Source organism: Salvelinus fontinalis, chromosome 36 (assembly GCF_029448725.1).
Source record: "Salvelinus fontinalis isolate EN_2023a chromosome 36, ASM2944872v1, whole genome shotgun sequence".
NCBI lineage: Eukaryota > Metazoa > Chordata > Actinopteri > Salmoniformes > Salmonidae > Salvelinus > Salvelinus fontinalis.
The window spans coordinates 643,183-663,118 of NC_074700.1; the positions used below are offsets into that span (position 1 = coordinate 643,183).

The following is a 19,936-nucleotide window of genomic DNA, read 5'->3' on the forward strand; positions in this document are numbered from 1 at the left end:
GTCAATATAGGACTCGTTTTACTGTGGATATAGATACTTTTGTACTGCTTTCCTCCAGCATCTTCACAAGGTCCTTTGCTGTTGTTCTGGGATTGATCTGCTCATCTCTATGAGACAGAACATGTCTCCTTCCTGAGCAGTATGACGGCTGTGTGGTCCCATTCAGATTATACTTGCGTTCTATTGTTTGTACAGATGAACGTGGTACCTTCAGGCATTTGAAAATTGCTCCCAAGGATGAACCAGACTTGTGGAACTTGTGGAGGTCTACAATTTTTTTTCTGAGGTCTTTTGATTTAACCATGATGTCAAACAAAAAGTCACTGAGTTTGAAGGTAGGCCTTGAAATACACTGCTCAAAAAAATAAAGGGAACACTTAAACAACACAATGTAACTCCAAGTCAATCACACTTCTGTGAAATCAAACTGTCCACTTAGGAAGCAACACTGATTGACAATAAATTTCACATGCTGTTGTGCAAATGGAACAGCCAAAAGGTGGAAATTATAGGCAATTAGCAAGACACCCCCAATAAAGGAATGGTGCAGCAGGTGGTGACCACAGACCACTTCTCAGTTCCTATGCTTCCTGGCTGATGTTTTGGTCACTTTTGAATGCTGGCGGTGCTCTCACTCTAGTGGTAGCATGAGACGGAGTCTACAACCCACACAAGTGGCTCAGGTAGTGCAGTTCATCCAGGATGGCACATCAATGCGAGCTGTGGCAAAAAGGTTTGCTGTGTCTGTCAGCGTAGTGTCCAGAGCATGGAGGCGCTACCAGGAGACAGGCCAGTACATCAGGAGACGTGGAGGAGGCCGTAGGAGGGCAACAACCCAGCAGCAGGACCGTTACCTCCGCCTTTGTGCAAGGAGGTGCACTGCCAGAGCACTGCAAAATGACCTCCAGCAGGCCACAAATGTGCATGTGTCTGCTCAAACGGTCAGAAACAGACTCCATGAAGGTGGTATGAGGGCCCGACATCCACAGGTGGGGGTTGTGCTTACAGCCCAACACCGTGCAGGACGTTTGGCATTTGCCAGAGAACACCAAGATTGGCAAATTCGCCACTGGCGCCCTGTGCTCGTCACAGATGAAAGCAGGTTCACACTGAGCACGTGACAGACGTGACAGAGTCTGTAGACGCCGTGGAGAACGTTCTGCTGCCTGCAACATCCTCCAGCAAGACTGGTTTGGCGGTGGGTCAGTCATGGTGTGGGGTGGCATTTCTTTGTGGGGCCGCACAGCCCTCCATGTGCTCGCCAGAGGTAGCCTGACTGCCATTAGGTACCGAGATGAGATCCTCAGACCCCTTGTGAGACCATATGCTGACACATGCACCAGGTGAATGCACCAATTTGTAAGTCGCTCTGGATAAGAGCGTCTGCTAAATGACTTAAATGTAAAAATGTAACATGCACATTTGTGGCCTGCTGGAGGTCATTTTGCAGGGCTCTGGCAGTGCACATCCTTGCACAAAGGCGTAGGTAACGGTCCTGCTGCTGGGTTGTTGCCCTCCTACGGTCTCCTCCACGTCTCCTTATGTACTGGCCTGTCTCCTGGTAGCGCCTCCATGCTCTGGACACTACGCTGACAGACACAGCAAACCTTTTTGCCACAGCTCGCATTGATGTGCCATCCTGGATGAACTGCACTACCTGAGCCACTTGTGTGGGTTGTAGACTCCGTCTCATGCTACCACTAGAGTGAGAGCACCGCCAGCATTCAAAAGTGACCAAAACATCAGCCAGGAAGCATAGGAACTGAGAAGTGGTCTGTGGTCAGCACCTGCAGAACCATTCATTTATTGGGGGTGTCTTATTAATTGCCTATAATTTCCACCTTTTGTCTATTCCATTTGCACAACAGCATGTGAAGTTTATTGTCAATCAGTGTTGCTTCCTAAGTGGACAGTTTGATTTCACAGAAGTGTGATTGACTTGGAGTTACATTGTGTTGTTTAAGTGTTCCCTTTATTTTTTTGAGCAGTGTACATACCTCCAATTGACTCAAATGATGTCATTTCGCCAATCAGAAGCTTCTAAAGCCATGACATCATTTTCTGGAATTTTCCAAGCTGTTTAAAGGCACAGTCAACTTAGTGTATGTAAACTTCTGACCCACTGGAATTGTGATACAGTAAATTATAAGTGAAATAATATGTGAAATATGTCTGTGAACAATTGTTGGAAAAATGACTTGTGTCATGCAAAGTAGATGTCTTCACCAACTTGCCAAAACTAGTAAAATAAAAAAAAGCAATTTGTGGAGTGGTTAAAAAACGAGTTTTAATGACTACAACCTAAGTGTATGTAAACTTCTGACTTCAACTGTTTCTCGGATAGGAAATTGTTATTCATTCAAAGTAGGTATAAGGATTCAATTGTTTTTGTTGTTGTTGTCATGAAGTCCTTGCTCCTTTGTTTTGCATTTATGCAGTGATGTCTTGGTCTGAGAGAGAATTTGCTATTCTTGTCTATGCTGTGTGTGTGTGATGCTAAACCTTCAAAATGTTTTGTTATTCATGCTCCTTTGCTTTTCTATGTCTTTGTTGCCTTACCCTTGTCTTTTGCTGTAACGTTGTAGAACTTGGGACTTATGGAAAACTAAAATATTATCACACAATGACCGAGGAAGGTAAGCCTTTTCAATAGATTATTTGAGTCACTTTTCTCATTTGTTTTTATTTTTCTCTACATTTTGGTCACTTTGCCTCATGCTTCATTATTTTGTGCTTGTAATGTATGTTTTTCTTGGTTTGATCACCTCTCTACGAGATTTCACTAACATAAGTGCATATATTGTTGCCCTTTGTAACTTTCTATTTTTGCCATTTACATTTTTGTTTTTTGTGCTCAGAGGTGTTTTACATTTGTTGTATGTTTTAGTGTTTCTTGATTGATCGTATTTGTTATTATTAATGTTGATTTATACTAAATGTCACCTTGAAACACACCATACAGGAATGAAGGAACTATACTTGGGATCCTCAGATCTTTTATTTATTTTACTCTGGAAATTATATTTTTAATTTGTGAAGCTGAAGTTAATATGTGCAGTGTCGACCATACAGTTCTCAAAATGTTTGTGAGAGATTTTTGACCTACTCTTTTCAGATCTTCTCAGGGTTTTTCCTGATGGGTCTAAATTTGACTATAATTTAGCAGGGAGAGGGACCATGCTAAGTTATTTTCCCAACATCGATCTGCTAATGAGTGGATATGCACTGGTATCTGACTCTTTTCCATGCAAACAGACACACATAGACACACACGCATGCACAAACATACACACAGACTCCCCCAAAAAACATTGAGCATCGCATCAGTCCTGTCCCTCTCATCTTGGAGAAACAGATCGGCCATGCGTCAGCACACTCTCGGAAGCCCCACAATCGACAGTGAGAGCAGAACTGCGTATGCACGTACGATTTACGTCACCAATTTTGGTATTGTGGAGTGACTCATTCACCCAGGAATTGCATAACAGTATCAGAAAACAGAGTAGCAACAGAGCGATAATGTAATAATGATAATTGGGAAATGGCTGTCTGATTAAATTTGGTAATGAACTTTGAAGATAGATATTTTGTATTGTGTGACTTACACCAGTCCCAATGACAGAAAAAAGGCTCATGCTGTGTAAAGGCTTGGAAATACAAAGAAATATTTTTGAAATGACAGTGATTTAGTAAACAATGTATGGCATAGGGAAATCACTGTGAATACATCGCATATTTAAAAAAATGTGTCAGTTAAAGACCGGCTTAAAAATGGATTGACCGAGACCTTGCGGGTTGAACTGTACCATTATACCTTTACCCAGAAGATGAAGGGCACTCTCCACATTAAGGACAAATACTGTACTCCTGCTTCAGATACAGCATTATACCCCTCCATCCATGTCTGAAGAATTTGCTGGAAGCTCTGATCACACACAGCATGCAGGCGACCTCAGTGCCGATCTCCCAAGGTGAGTCGGGCTAAAGGCTGTAGACGCGGAGAGCCAGTGATCCATATCAGTGTGTCAGAATGTATTAACAAGTGTGTGCAAGGGCGTTGATTGCTACAGACAGCGGATAGAGAAATCGAGGGGGGGGACTCTGTTGTGCTGGGTTGGTGTTGGGGAGTTTAATGATTTTGCTAGAAGGTCACAGATGGTGACATGGTTGGGTGGACTACATGTCGATGACTCACCACAGCAGCCCTGATGAAGTAGCCAACCTTACTTTATTCAGCCAAAAACTCATTAAGCTTTCATATAGATTGAAGTGCACTCGACTGATTGAAAGTATGCACAACATATGTGCACAGACTTGCACGCTCATGGATGCAGCATGCCGTAAACAAGCGCACATGTATGCAGCATGCCCATATCTGCATACACAACAACTTCAGTAAGACGTGATGTATTTCAGACCCTTGACTTGTAAGCCTTTACACTGAGTGTACAAAACATTAGCAACACCTTCCTAATTTTGCCTGCAGAACAGCCTCAATTCGTCGGGGCATGGACCACAAGGTGTCAAGCTTTTCACAGGGATGCTGGCCCAAGTTGACTCCAATGCTTCCCACAGTTGTGTCAAGTTGGATGTCCTTTGGGTGGTGGACCATTCTTGATACACACGAGAAACTGTTGAGTGAAAACCCCAGCAGCGTTGCAGTTCTTGACACAGTCAAACCGATGCGCCTGGCACCTACTACCATAACCCGTTCAAAGGCACTTAAATATGTTGTCGTGACCATTCACCCTCTGAATGGCACACAAGCCATGTCTCAGTTGTCTCAAGGTTTAAAAATCATACTTTAACCGGTCTCCTCCCCTTCATCTACACTGATTGAAGTGGATTTAACAGGTGACATCAAAAAGGGATCATAGCTTTCACTTGGATTCAGGTGGTCAGTCTATGTCATGGAAAAGTGTTCCTAATGTTTTAATAATTATATATATTTTTTTAACTAAAAATGAAACAACTAGTGCCAACTTTGCACCAGGCAAAAGTTTAGTAAATTAGGCTACATGAGTTCCATATATGATCATTATGAACCTCTTGTCACTGCTGAGGAGTATTTCTATCAGTAATAAAGTCCTTTTGTGGGGAAAACTAATTTTGATTGGCTGGGCCTGGTTCCCCAGTGGGTCGGCCTATGCCCTTCCAGGTCCACCCATGGCTGCACCCCTGCCCAGTCATGTGAAATCCATAGATTAGGGCCTAATGAATTAATTTCAAATGACTGATTTCCTTATATGAACTGTATCTCAGTAAAATCTTTGAAATTGTGCATGTTGCATTTATATTTTTGTTCAGTATAGATTTTCCAATATGATCTGATCTATTTTCTTCTTATTTTGACCTCTATGTTAAATGTTTAATCTCTTGTTATTGCCATTGTGATCTTTTTTTACAAATATATTTTGGCACATCAAATGTGAATATGGTGAGAAGAGGTTCATAATGATCATATATGGACCTCATGCCAAATTTACTAGACATTTGCCCGGTGCAAATTTGGAACTAGTTCTTTTCTTTTTCTTTTTTTTCATTTTTTTCTTTTTATTATATTACCTCTTTTTCTCCCCAATTTCGTGGTATCCAGTTGGTAGTAGTTACTGTCTTGTCTCATCGCTGCAACTCCCGTACGGACTCGGGAGAGACGAAGGTCGAGAGCCATGCGTCCTCCGAAACACAACCCAACCAAGCCGCACTGCTTCTTGACACAACGCACATCCAACCCGGAAGCCAGCCGCACCAATGTGTCGGAGGAAACACCGTACACCTAGCGACCTGGTCAGCGTGCACTGCTCCCGGCCCGCCACAGGAGTCGATAGTGCGCGATGAGACAAGGATATCCCTGCCGGCCAAACCCTTCAAAACCCGGACGACGCTGGACCAATTATGCGTCACCCCATGAGCCTCCCGGTCGCGGCCGGCTGCGGCATAGCCTGGGCTCGAACCCAGAATCTCTGGTGGCACTGCAGTGCCTTAGACCACTTATTTTCTATTTTATTATCTCTGCAAACCAGAAGGAAAATCTTGCGCTAGCTACTCAAATAAGTTTTGGGGGGAGACGTATGAGAAAATATTCTAGAACGAGGAGTAGAAGCATGGTGGTAGCTCCAGCCCCCCCTCACTCTTCATGTGTCAGTCAAGTCTATGGGTCAAATGTCCCCTCCCGCCTCGAAAGGTTGCTCGTTATTCGTCGCATCCCACAGTCTTCTGACAGACGTACGATACCATTTATGTTATGTTGTCTGTCCACGAGAGATGAGTAAAAAATGTATAATCTGAAATGGACATTATTGAGTAAATATCTTAATCAGTCTCTTAAATGTCATGTTACTTTTGTGTTCTATCTTTTAAACTACACGCTATGCCTCGAGAAAATAAAAGTGTACAAATTGTGCCGCAACTAGTATAAAGGCTTAGTAGACCTGGCAGTAGATTGGGTGTGACCGATTATGCTTCATAACGTGTTCTCTCCAACTGGCTGGCATCTTGGACATTGCTGGCTCATCAGTACATGATATGATATTGACTTCAAACTGTCATTTGAATACTGATGTGAAAAATGCATGTGTTCTTTTCCTTTGAACTAAGAGAAGTCTGGAACCATTTAAAGGCAGAGGAGACCTGAGTCCAGGCAATGGAAATTTGAAGGTGTCATGTTCATTTAAACACAGTCCCCTAGTTAACTCCCCAATGGTTGTGTTGCAGGGAAATTCAGAGAGAAGGCATCCATCCTTCACAAGATTGCCAAAAAGAAATGCCAAGTAGAGGACAGCGAGAAAGCCAACGGAGTAGCCAGCCGGTCAGGTGAGTGGCCTCTGTACTCTGGGGGTGGATTGTAACGAAGACGCAGAACTTTACACGGAGCACCCCGTTACCTCTGTTTTTCTTAAAATGAAATATGCTTGATTGCTACAAAAAACCCAAAGGAATACATTTCTAACAGCTGATTTTATGTTGATACCAGACACCTTTAGCTTTCTTAGTCTTGGTTCTCTTTTCCCGCCCTAATGAAATAAGGACCTATCAGGAGCATCGGAAACTGTAAGGCTGATGAATGTAGAATACTTATCATAAGAATATAGGAGTAGTAGGCCTATACTTTATGCAAAGGTTTTATCTTAAATGGTTAAATCATATATGGGTACCACTAAAATGTTCATTTGACAACAATTATAGATTAGTCTATATAACTCATCACAATTGACTTGGCTTAGTTGTATATTTCAAATATGATGCAGCGATATATCCCCCGCAGTCTTGATAAGAAATGAATATACTTTTTAAAGACAAATTGTAATTAATGGATTACATAATTTGGAAACGAAGAGGCTGCACCAACATGAGTTTTCCATTCATACAACAGATAGGATAAATTGACACAGTACATTTGCTGTGGTAAATGAGGAAAAAGCTTTTTCAGTTTAGTTCAGTTTATTTTCAAATAGATAAACCACCCTTAGTCTGTAAAAAATAAGGATTAATAATCCTCACCAGAGGGCAAAACGGCGTTGAACATTTTGGGCAGCAATCAGGACAAAAAAAAAGAACCTTGACATCCGCTTTTTGGAGCAGTAAATCATAGCTAATGATGGTTGCAATTGAGATTAGCTGTGAGGGTGATTTTAGCGTGTATTTTCCTTGTGTTGGTACGTCGGCCAATGTTCATGCAATTGACCCTGGGCGTCGAGTGTAGTCTCATGTGTTAACACAATTGTAATGGGTGAATGGCTGCTGATATGATATGGCTGCTGATATGATGGCGACGGGAGAGATGGCTGCTAACAGGCTCCTAACCAATGGTGTTATTGTGTGTGTTTTTTCACATTATTTTGTATATAATGTTTCTGCCACCGTCTCTTATGATCGAAAAGAGCTTCTGGATATCAGGACAGCGATTACTCACCTCGTACTGGACAATTTGTATATAACACCTGGTGCACAAAATAAAATATTAAGGAAGTCTCTAGGTTTTGCTCGCCTGAGGGAGAGTATCTCATGATAAGCTGTAGACCACACTATTTACAGAGTTTTCATCTATATTTTTCATAGATGTCTATTCACCACCACAAACCAATGCTGGCACTAAGACAGCACTGAACGAGCTGTATAAAGCAAACAAGAAAATGCTCATCCAGAGGTGGCACTCCTAGTGGTCGGGGACTTTAATACAGGGAAACTTAAATCCGTTTTACCTAATTTCTACCAGCATGTTAAATGTGCAACCAGAGAAAAAACTAATCTTGAGACCACCTTTACTCCACACACAGTGACGGGTACAAAGCTCTCCCACGCCCTCCATTTGGCAAACCTGACCATGACTCGATCCTCCTGATTGCTGCTTACAAGCAAAAACTAAAGCAGGAATAAACCAGAGACTCACTCAGTAATGAAGTGGACAGATGACACAGATGCTAAGTTACAGGACTTTTTTGATAGCACAGACTGGAATATGTTCCCGGATTCTCCCGATGCCATTGAGGAGTATACCACCTCAGTCACCGGCTTCATCAACACGTGCATCGATGACGTTATCCCCACAGTGACCGTACGTACATACCCCAACCAGAAGCTATGTATTACAGGCAACATCCACACTGAGCTAAAGGGTAGAGCTGCGGCTTTTAAGGAGCGGGACTCTAACCCGGATGCGTATAAGCAATATATATGCCCTCCGATGACGAACCATCAAACAGGTGAAGAGTCAATACAGAACTAAGATTTATTCGTGCTACACCGGCTCCGATGCTTGTCAGATGTGGCAGAGCTTGCAAACAATTACGCACTACAAAGGGAAGCACAGCCGTGAGCTTCCCAGTGACACAAGCCTACCAGATGAGCTAAATAACTTTTATGCTCGCTTCGAGGCAAGCAACACTGAGGCATGCATGAGAGCATCAGCTGTTTCGGACGACTGTGTGTTCACGCTCTCTGTAGCAGTTGTGAGTAAGACCTTTAAACAGGTCAACATTCACAATGCCGCAGAGCCAGACAGATTACCAGGACGTGTACTCCGAGCATGCGCTGTCCAACGTGCAAGTGTCTTCACTGACATTTTCAACCTGTCCCTGACCAGGTCTGTAATACCAACATGTTTCAAGCAGACCACCATAGTCCCTGTGCCTACGAACACCAAGGTAACCTGCCTAAATGACTACCGACCCATAGCACTCACGTCTGTAGCCATAAAGTATTTTGAACGGCTGGTCATGGCTCACATCAACACCATTATCCCAGAAACCCTAGACCCACTCCAATTTGCATACCGCACCCAACAGATCCACAGATGATGCAATCTCTATTGCACTGCACACTGCCCTTTCACACCTGGACAAAAGGAACACCTACATGAGAATGCTTTTCATTGACTACAGCTCAGCTTTCAACACCATAGTGCCCTCAGCTCATCACTAAGCCAAGAACCCTGGAACTGAACACCTCCCTCTGCAACTGGATCCTGGACTTCCTGACGGGCCGCACCCAGGTGGTAAGGGTATGTAACAACACATCTGCCACGCTGATCCTCAATACGGTGGCCCCTCAGGGGTGCGTGCTCAGTTCCCTCCTGTACTCCATGTTCACCCATAACTGCATGGCCAAGCACGACTACAACACCATCATTAAGTTTGCAGACAACACAACAGTGGTAGGCCTGATCACCGACAACAATGAGACAGCCTTTAGGGAGCTGGTCAGAGCCTTGGGAGTGTGGTGCCAGGATAACAACTTCTCCCTCAATGTGATCAAGACAAAGTGATTGTGGACTACAGAAAAAGGAGGACCGAGCACACCCCCATTCTCATCGATGGGACTGTATTGGAGCAGGTTGAGAGCTTCAAGTTCCTTGGTGTCCACATCACCAACAAACTATCATAGTCCAAACCCACCAAGACAGTCGTGAAGAGGGCACGACAAAGCCTACACCCCGCAGGAGACTGAAAAGATTTGTCATGAGTCCTCAGATCCTCAAAAAGTTCTGCAGCCTCACCATCGAGAGCATCCTGACTGGTTGCATCACCGACTGGTATTTCAACTGCTCGGCCTCCGACCGCAAGGCACTACAGAGGGTAGTGCAGTACATAATTACATAACTGGGGGCATGCTTCCTGCCATCCAGGACCTCTATACCAGGCGGTGTCAGAAGAAGACACAAAAAATTGCCAAGACTCCAGCCACCCTAGTCATAGACTGTTCTCTCTGCTGCCGCATTTTAAGCGGTACCGGAGCGCCAAGTCTTGGTCCAAAAGGATTTTTAACAGCTTCTACCCCCAAGCCAAAAGACTCCTGAACAGCTAATCAAATTACTTCTAGGACTATTTGCATTGTCCCCACGCCACCCCCATTGATACGCTGCTGCTACGCTCTGTTTATTATCCATACATAGTCACTTTACCTCTACCTACATGTACATATTAACTCAATTACCTCGACTAACCGGTTCCCCCGCACATTGACTCTGTACCGGTACCCCCTGTATATAGCCTCACTACTGTTATTTTATTGTTGCTCCTTAAATATTCTATATGTTTAAATTTGATATTATTTTTGTATTATTATATATTTTTTTACTTCAGTTTATTTTAGTAAATAGTTTAACACTTTTTTCCTTAACTAAGTTGTTGGTTAAGGGCTTGTAAGTAAGCGTTTCACTGTAAGGTCTATATACCTGTTGTATTCGGCACATGTGACTAATAACATTTGATTTCATTTTAGATTTTTTAATGTGATTTGAATACTATCAGAAACACAAACAAGTTCAAGAGTGATCTATTTTTCTTTTATTTCTCTTGCACACACACTTTCACAAATATTTGTATGTTTGGCAGGTGGCTAAACAAACCGTCCACTAAACAAGAAAAATAACATTTTCCCTTCAATGCTCTTTGTTTGAGAACCAGTTGAAAAAATCTGCAATCTGATGAAAAATGCAGTTCAATAATCTCCAATAACTGCACAGACAGAGATGGTCACTATTTGGCCATGTTACAAAGTACAGTTCCAAACAATCTGCAATCTGATTATACTCATTACGTCATTACTCCTGTCCTTATTACTGGAGCATGCCCATCTAGTGATTATTACACTGTCGAACGAGAACCAGTTGTAACTTGATACATCAAATCTCAATAGACCAACAGGCTCTGACTCAAAGAATGTGGTGGACAAATGCCCCGTTTCTTACCTTAACCAGTAGTAACTGCCAACTTAATTTTAATTGATCTTACAATTTTCAAACGCCTGAAACAGCTTTTTCCTGCAATCTTGAGCCATAATCATTATTCTTAATTCTCTGTATATCTAAGCATACTCCTTAAGCTGTCTGTATCCTCCTGACTGGTGGTTAGGTTTAGGGCTGAATATAGTTCTCTGCAAAAGTCTGGATTAAAGATTTAAAGGAATGTGAGTCTTATTCAGCACATTTAGTAATTGTGTGCTTTTCTAAAGTTGACCAACCTTGCCAGCAGGCGTGCCAGCTAAAATAGTTAGACAAGCTAGCTACTCGAACTTGATTGATAGCCTGAAATGGCTTCTTGGTAGCTAGTTATGAGGTTTTGGAGATTGGCTAGCTAAAGCCAACTTCATAAAGATACTAGGTGGCTAGTAGTATTTGTCAAGTTGTCTAGGTGTTATAATTATTTCAGCTCTGCCCAAACTTGAAAACGGCTTGCTCAACACGTGAAGGATGCAAAGGGACAACTCAATTCCTTTCCAGTGTTTTATTATGGGTTTGATGCCATTTGTTGAATATGTTGAAACAGTTGATTTGTTGAATAGAGTAGTTGAATGACAGAGGAATAAGGAATAGGGAATAGGAATAGGAATAGAAATAGAAATAGAAATAGGAATGTTGATAACCTTAAACAGAGAATAAACATGCATTATTTTACACTAAACAATGCATGACACAGCAACAAAGCATGGCTTTGAATAAAGTAAACGTTTAAACAATTTAATCTAGCACTTCTAGCAATTACTTCTGCAGTCAGAAAATATCCACAACAAAAGTCAACATTCCTACCAGAGTTAAACATGTAAATTGTGCTAAGCACTGGATGCAACATAATAAATAATTCCAAACATTACATACCAGTTGCGTCTTTAGGGTTGAACAATGAGCTGTGTGTATGTTGAGGACCAAACATTTTATACCCATGCTTATCTGCCAGGTGCGCATGTAAAAGTAGTCCCTCCAGAAATCCTGGCTAAATTTTTTAGTTCCACCCGTGTTTTTGGGTTATCTGCCCTCTTGAGGCCTGGAGTTCTTTAAAGGAAGAGCTCCCATTGTGCTCATGTTTTGAGTGTTCTGTTTTTTGACGCAACAGTATTACAGAGAAACACCAACACATTTAAAAACAACTATAAACAAAATGCTCTTCCAGGCTCTCTCTATCTTGAGTCACACACACCACATCTTGTCTATAGAATACTAGCTTTTAGGTTTTTGTCACCATGACAAATCAATTGTCAGCTTCAAGCTATCTCTAGTAGAACCCATGTCCTCAACACCCAGACTAGCTGCAGGGTGCTAGAGTGGAGACCATACAACACAACATTAGCAGGACAGAAATATCTTACTGTTCGTTAAGTAAATAACTGTTACATATCCAACAAATAAGGTGAATACATAATTTTTCCCTCACCATAGGACGCCAATTCTAGATTTAATTTTGGATTGGAGATGCTTAATGTGAGTCTGGAAGGAGAGTTTACAGTCTAACCAGACACCAAGGTGATTTGTTCAATTGAGACGCTCCCAAGTGCAATTAATGCAGGTTTTCATTTCAAAGATCTCTGACACAATGGTCAAAAAGATACTCAGGGGGGCCATAGAAAGAGCTTTCATTGGTACAAAATCAAAGAGGGAAATGGATATTTATTACCGAGACAAAATTATGCTAACAGCGCAACATTAACATATTAGCATCTAAACCAAACCCAAATGCATGACCAGTTTTGATAGCTGCTGGCTTTGATGCTTGGTTCTATTGTTGTTAGATTAGAGCTAATAGTCCATGGTGCTGATTCAATGGGTTTTAGCTTCAAAAATATTGTACTGTAGACCAAAAAACATTCTGATTAATATACTAATGTGTAGTTCCATGTCTTATTTACTCAGATTTTTATATGCCACATATTATATCAAATCTACATATCAAATGTATAATGGATGTGATTATTTTCTATGGTTTAGTTAATAGAGTATAGGATACCTTCCAAAAGGACCAGGGAAGTAATTTGTTAGACGATGAGTATCAGATCACAGTATCTCCCTGACAATCTCCTGCTGTGTCACAAACACACTTGGATTAAACCAATTTCCATGGCAATTATGTTATAATCATCCAATTACTTGGCTTTCGGCATTTTGTATTTTAATCAAGAGCATAAGTGAATCTGGCTCTAAATGAAAAGGATACATATTAGCCCTCATACAAGATAGGGGGAGCTGCACTGCAGGAACACACTCACACAGACACTATAAATCCAACATCTCCTGCTTTGCATTTTTGGTGCTGCTAGCAGTACTAATGGGGACAGATTGAATCGTTCAACTGTGCACTGAAAAGCACAAAAACATCCCCAAAACAATATATACAGCCATTGTATATATTGACCATGGGTTGGATGTCCTAAAGCAGTATTCTTCAATCCTTGTCTCGATAAACAATGTACACCTGCAGCAGCTCTACAGCTTTTGTACTGTTGTTTTTTACACTTTTATTTTATGGAAACAATTTGTAATGGGGACAAATGGCTGTACAGTTTGTTTGTTTCTTTTCTCATGGCAGCAATACGTTTGTGTGGATAAGTGTGTACGGTTTTTATTGTATAAGGGAAATCATCCTCAAAACCATGCAACATCTGACCCGAATGTAAAGCAAACACTGCCTGTGTTTGTAAGGATACCGTAGATAGTTTGAATGATGGTTGTGCAATTATATCTAGTAATTTCTTATTAGTTAATCTCTTGATTAATCATTGCAGTTTTACTGATATTACTCTGCATTTAATTAACATACCGCACTGATCTTACATGATAAGTGTATTGGGTTTTTGTCTACCAATATACCACAATTAAATTAATTGCTCTCTATGTTTTCTCTTTTATAATATGCAGATAAGAATCTTCCAAACAGCTCGAATGTCGAGGTGGAAGTCACACCACCAATGAATGGCTCTGCTGGACAAGAAGGTGAAGCTGCGGTAAGAAACCCATTTTATGGGCACAAACACATACACACACACACACACACAAACCAACATAAACCCAACAGAAAACAGTGGGCACACATACAGTTGAAGTCGGAAGTTTACATACACTTAGGTTGGAGACATTAAAACTCGTTTTTCAACCACTCCGCAAATTTCTTGTTAACAAACTATAGTTTTGGCAAGTCGGTTAGAGCATCTACTTGGTGCAAGTAATTTTTCACTTGTTTACAGACAGATTATTTCACTTATAATTCACTGTATCACAATTCCAGTGGGTCAGAAGTTTACATACACTAAGTTGACTGTGCCTTTAAATAGCTTGGAAAATTCCAGAAAATTATGTCATGGCTTTAGAAGCTTTTGATAAGCTAATTGACGTAATTTGAGTCAATTGGAGGTGTACCTGTAGTTATATTTCAAGGCCTATCTTCAAACTCAGTGCCTCTTTGCTTGACATCATGGGAAAGTCAAAAGAAATCAGCCAAGACCTCAGAATAAAATTTTTTAGACCTCCACAAGTCTGGTTCATCCAGCAATTTCCAAACGCCTGAAGGTACCACGTTCATCTGTACAAACAATAGTACGCAAGTATAAACACCATGGGACCACGCAGCCGTCATACCGCTCAGGAAGGAGATGCCTTCTGTCTCCTAGAGATGAACGTACTTTGGTGCAAAAAGTGCAAATCAATCCCAGAACACCAGCAAAGGACCTTGTGAAGATGCTTGAGAAAACAGGTACAAAAGTATCGATATACACAGTAAAACGAGTCCTATATCAACAGAACCTGAAAGGCCGCTCAGCAAGGAAGAAGCCACTGCTCCAAAACCGGCATAAAAAAGCTAGACTACGGTTTGCAACTGCACATGGGGACAAAGATTGTACTTTTTGGAGAAATGTCCTCTGGTCTGATGAAACAAAAATAGAATTGTTTGGCCATAATGACCATCGTTATGTTTGGAGGAAAAAGGGGGATGCTTGCAAGCTGAAGAACACCATCCCAACCGTGAAGCACGGGGGTGGCGGCATCATGTTGTAGGGGTGCTTTGCTGCAGGAGGGACTGGTGCACTTCACAAAATAGATGGCATCATGAGGAAGAACAATTATGTGGATGTATTGAAGCAACATCTCAAGACATCAGTCAGGAACTTAAAGCTTGGTCTCAAATAGGTCTTCAAAATGGACAACGACACCAAGCATACTTCCAAAGTTGTGGCATAATGGCTTAAGGACAACAAAGTCAAGGTATTGGAATGGCCATCACAAAGCCCTGAACTATAGAAAATGTGTGGGCAGAACTGAAAAAGCGTGTGCAAGCAAGGAGGCCTACAAACCTGACACAGTTACACCAGCTCTGTCAGGAGGAATGGGCCAAAATTCACCCAACTTATTGTGGGAAGCTTGTGGAAGGCTACCTGAAACGTTTTACCCAGGATAAACTATTTAAAGGCAATGATACTAAGTACTAATTGAGTGTACGTAATCTTCTGACCCACTGGGAATGTGATGAAAGAAATAAAAGCTGAAATAAATCACTCTCTAATATTATTCTGACATTTCACATTCTTAAAATTAAGTGGTGATCTTAACTGACCTAAAACAGGGAATTTTTACTGGGATTAAATGTCAGGAATTGTTAAAAAGTGAGTTTAAATGTAGTTGGCTAAGGTGTATGTGATCTTCCGACTTCAACTGTACTAAGCATACAACTCCATACCTCCCTGCCAGCCTCTTGTGCACATAGTTACTAAGGTAATAGTCAGATGCAGTAGAACCTCAAAGATACGAACCATAGAGTTACGGAATGACCAACCTGCACATATTTTAAATGCAAAAAAACGGAATTACTGTGGTTTAGATACAAACGTAAATGTGGCTTTAATATGCTTAGAACACCTCAGACATTTTAAAGTACTGTATGCAGATGCATGGTTAGGAAATATGTGAATACACAATTTATATTATAGACACAAAATGTGTATTATAGATGCGAACGATAGTCGTTAAATACTTAAAGTGAGTTTTCCCCTCGTAAGGTTTCCCCCAATACTTTATATTACGGAACGAAATTTGGGACACCGGTTGAGAACTTAGTTCCCTAAATGGTCAGCAGATGACACCGCGAACTGCTTGCTAGTTTTCTTGCTGGAAGGGTGGATAGAAATGTATCATTCTCCGGTAGGGATTCTCTAAGAAGACATTTAAGAAATTCTACTAAATTGTAAACAGTTACACTTGAATGATAGACAAAGATTACATATCAAAAGTGCTTTCTGTTTGAGTATTCGAAAAGGTGTTGTTTTCTCTGCCATCTTTTACTGCAAATCATGAAGAAAAAATAACTAATTACACAGGGGCTTACAGGCTAATGTTTCATTTTTGTTGAAGGAGAAAAAGAAAAATATAGACAGAATTAGGATTACAGATCATCCATATCATTTAAAGTTAGAATGCAGCATGTATTGATTGGATATCTATTCAACCTATATTAGGGGCTAGACGAATCGAAGCTACCTCGTTCTCCTGTCATTACTAGCTACTTGGCACAGTTGCCTGGCAACCAGTAGCTAGCTAGCGGCAAAAGTTATTAGCTAGTTAGCTAGATAACACGTATCTTAAACCAGATAGCCGGCATGCTTTAAAATTGTATATGTTTCTGCTTACAATGTAGTTAGGTAACATTAGCTAACTAACTATTAGCTATGCAGGCTGCCGAGTAAATAACGTCCCGTCCGAGTGACCAACGACAAGTATAACGTTAGCAATAACATTACCTAGGATACGAAGAAGAAAGAAAACGCTGCAGCTATGGCACAAGTTAGGTAACTAGTTAACTCCATTTATCCAAGGTTGAAACCCAACATACATTCAGTTATTATCTCAGCCATATTCAAAATGGAGGCTGATGAAATAGAAATCGCAGCCCAACCTGTCTATTGTAGCTAGCTACATTAGCTAGCCAATGTAATCAAATCATTGCTTGTCTAAAGTTACTTAGCTAGCTACAATAGCATAATGTGGCATTGAATCCTCCGACAGTTTGAGCAAACACACATAGTAGAATGTTAAAGGTACGTCCATATTCCCTTGATCGTTTGTATTAGATTCTCCTGGCCATATCTCCAATATTATTTGGACAGTTTCATCACAAAATCGCACATAGGAAGGTGTCCAGCAATATCCGAGATGGCTGTGGACTTTTGTTGCATCTAACAGTAAGGTCCTTAGCCTGATATATCCTCCGTTTTCTGCCTGGCAATTGTGTAATTCAAATAACGTATTGAAATGCAAGAGGCATGTGATGACCAGTTACATGAAGTATAACAATATCAAAACATGACAATCTTTCATTCAAGTCTTTATTACAACATTCTTGTAATTGAGTCATCAGCACAATCCATATTAACCTAGCTACTGGACCTTCTTAATTACTTACATAGAGCACAATAAGAGTAAGAAACAAAAAAGATTATTCACTTTATTTAAAATTATGATGTAATGTAAATTAATCAAACATTGAAGGACTTTGTGAAATGTGTAAGCTGCAAGCTGTCTGTGTTGTCATCCTTCTCAGTCCCCTAGTGCAGTGGGGCAATTCACAATCACCAGAGAGGGCTATAATAGAGAGAGGTTACAAAAGAGAGGGGTCGCCTTGGACTAGGTGGAGCTTCAGATCTCCTGCGGAATCCTCTTTTAGGTTATCGCGCAAACTCCAGTTGTAACTAACCTGATTCAGCTTAACAACCAGGGCCCGGTTTCCCGATAGCGATGGAACTTAGGCTTACGAGTGCTTTAACAATGCATCTTTCCTACAACGGACGAAGATGTAACATGCATTTCCCAAAACATTGCAAAGAGAGAACTGATAGGATCTAAAAAACAAAAGGCACCACTGCTCTCAGAACAGCTTATCTTAATATTATCTTAATATTAGAATTATTACACAATACTGACGACGGATCAACTCCTAGAAAGACATGACTGCAAATATTGAGGCCGCTTGTTCTAATGCTTACCTATAATAATACACTAACTCAAGATTTGGTACATCATTGTGCACATGTTTTTACACATTAAATATACTGAGGCAAAAAGTACAGACAGTAGCCTACAATTAGCAACAACATTTAATGAACATTTTAGTTTATTTCAATATTATTGAATTATATAGGCCTGTAGCCTATACTGTAAGCTATTTATCTTTTAATGCACTCATCTCTGTTTTCATTTGAAGCATATTTTTATCCTTTCCTTGTTTGTAACAATTGTAAAGACATTGGCAACTTAGTTTTTGTAATCTACTTTGTGAAGTTATCGGTGGTCACAGAGAGACATAAACATCTTGATTCTATTTTTAGTGGAGGTCTTCCGTGTATAAAGTGATGGGGTAAGGAAAAAAAACGCATCTAACGATGCACTTACTGTAGCTGTTCTACGAGTGGTCTGAGACAGTCGGTAAATAACGAACGTTTTCAAATGGAACTTTAGTAACAATGTTTTTGGGAAACACCTCAGAGATTTACCGATGCTGCTAAGAAGGTTCTAACAAAGAATTTAGATGCTTTGGGGAAACCGGGCCCAGCTAATTATTAGAATCAGGAGCACTAGATCAAGGTCGGAGCTTAAACCTACAAGACACTAGCTCTCCAGGAACAGGGTTGAAGAGCCCTGCATCAGATACAAGTAATGCTGAATGACTGTTGATGGAATCTGGATCTGGTCATCCTCATTGTTGTAGGTAGACTGTCACCATGATGACCTGAAATCTATGAATAATTTCACAATTAGTCTAACTTTAGTAACACTCAAACGTTTAAAAAAGAAAGATGTATGCTATCATATCTAACATATCTGCTTGTGGTAAGCAAAGAATGCAACAGACATTCCTTGTAGTATGGTCAATGTGTTCAGTGGGATCATGTCTACAGTGGGATCACGAGTGGGAGTGGGATCATGTCTACATAGGGTGGTGGGATGTGAATAGTCTAGAACATGTGTAAATTTGGGTCTGTGCATTTTCAGACAAAGTGTGTGTGTGTGTGTGTGTGTGTGTACCTGGCTGGAGGTGAGGACTCTGACCTTGACAGAAATCTGTGGTCACTCTCACTGACTCACTTACGACTTGTCTCTGACAATGTAGCTACATCAAGCGATTATTATTAACCACACATTTAATTAATTACAGATTTTCACATAGCAAGCTAGCTCGGTTTAATTTACAGTTGCAGAACTCAGGAGGGCGAGAATCCATTGATTGATGTTGGACGAGGCTTTACTTTTCACGGGTAAGTTACCTAATGAGCTAATTAGCTAGCAAGCTAGATTATTTCCCAATCATAATTTAGGTCACTCAGGATATTAACTCTGATTTAGTAATCTTCAGATCCACAGGCGGTAAGACTATAAACCCTGTTCTTCTAACAATGATTTCGACAGATAATTTAAATTGATAGTCTGGAGCGTTAGTTTAAAAAAAAATGTTTCATTCACTTAGTACTGATTGAACATTTATTTCTCTTGCTTGGTTAAAATACAATATTCTAAAACAGTTGATTTGTTGAAAACAGACTCCTATAATCACATAGCGAATCTAGTTAGCAAACATGTCATTTTACTTTGACTATGGCACACAATTTAGGCAGGCAGAGAGGAGGTTTGATTTATCTGGCCAGTCATGTCATCGGGCGAAAAGCAGAGGGAAGGAAGGAAAAGCGT

General features: G+C 40.7%; 1 protein-coding gene across 4 annotated transcripts in view; it reads left to right on the plus strand.

The window, feature by feature from the left end:
* Positions 1-19,936, plus strand: part of LOC129835031 (sodium/potassium/calcium exchanger 2-like) — a 149,725-nt gene that overhangs the window by 92,332 nt on the left and 37,457 nt on the right. For 2 of the 4 annotated variants that reach the window (XM_055900358.1, XM_055900357.1), the window contains 3 exons: positions 2,586-2,636; positions 6,715-6,813; positions 14,126-14,211. In XM_055900358.1, the coding sequence (XP_055756333.1) occupies positions 2,586-2,636; positions 6,715-6,813; positions 14,126-14,211 (236 nt within the window). The remainder of the gene's footprint in view (positions 1-2,585; positions 2,637-6,714; positions 6,814-14,125; positions 14,212-19,936) is intronic. The other 2 variants (XM_055900359.1, XM_055900360.1) reach the window with 1 other exon arrangement.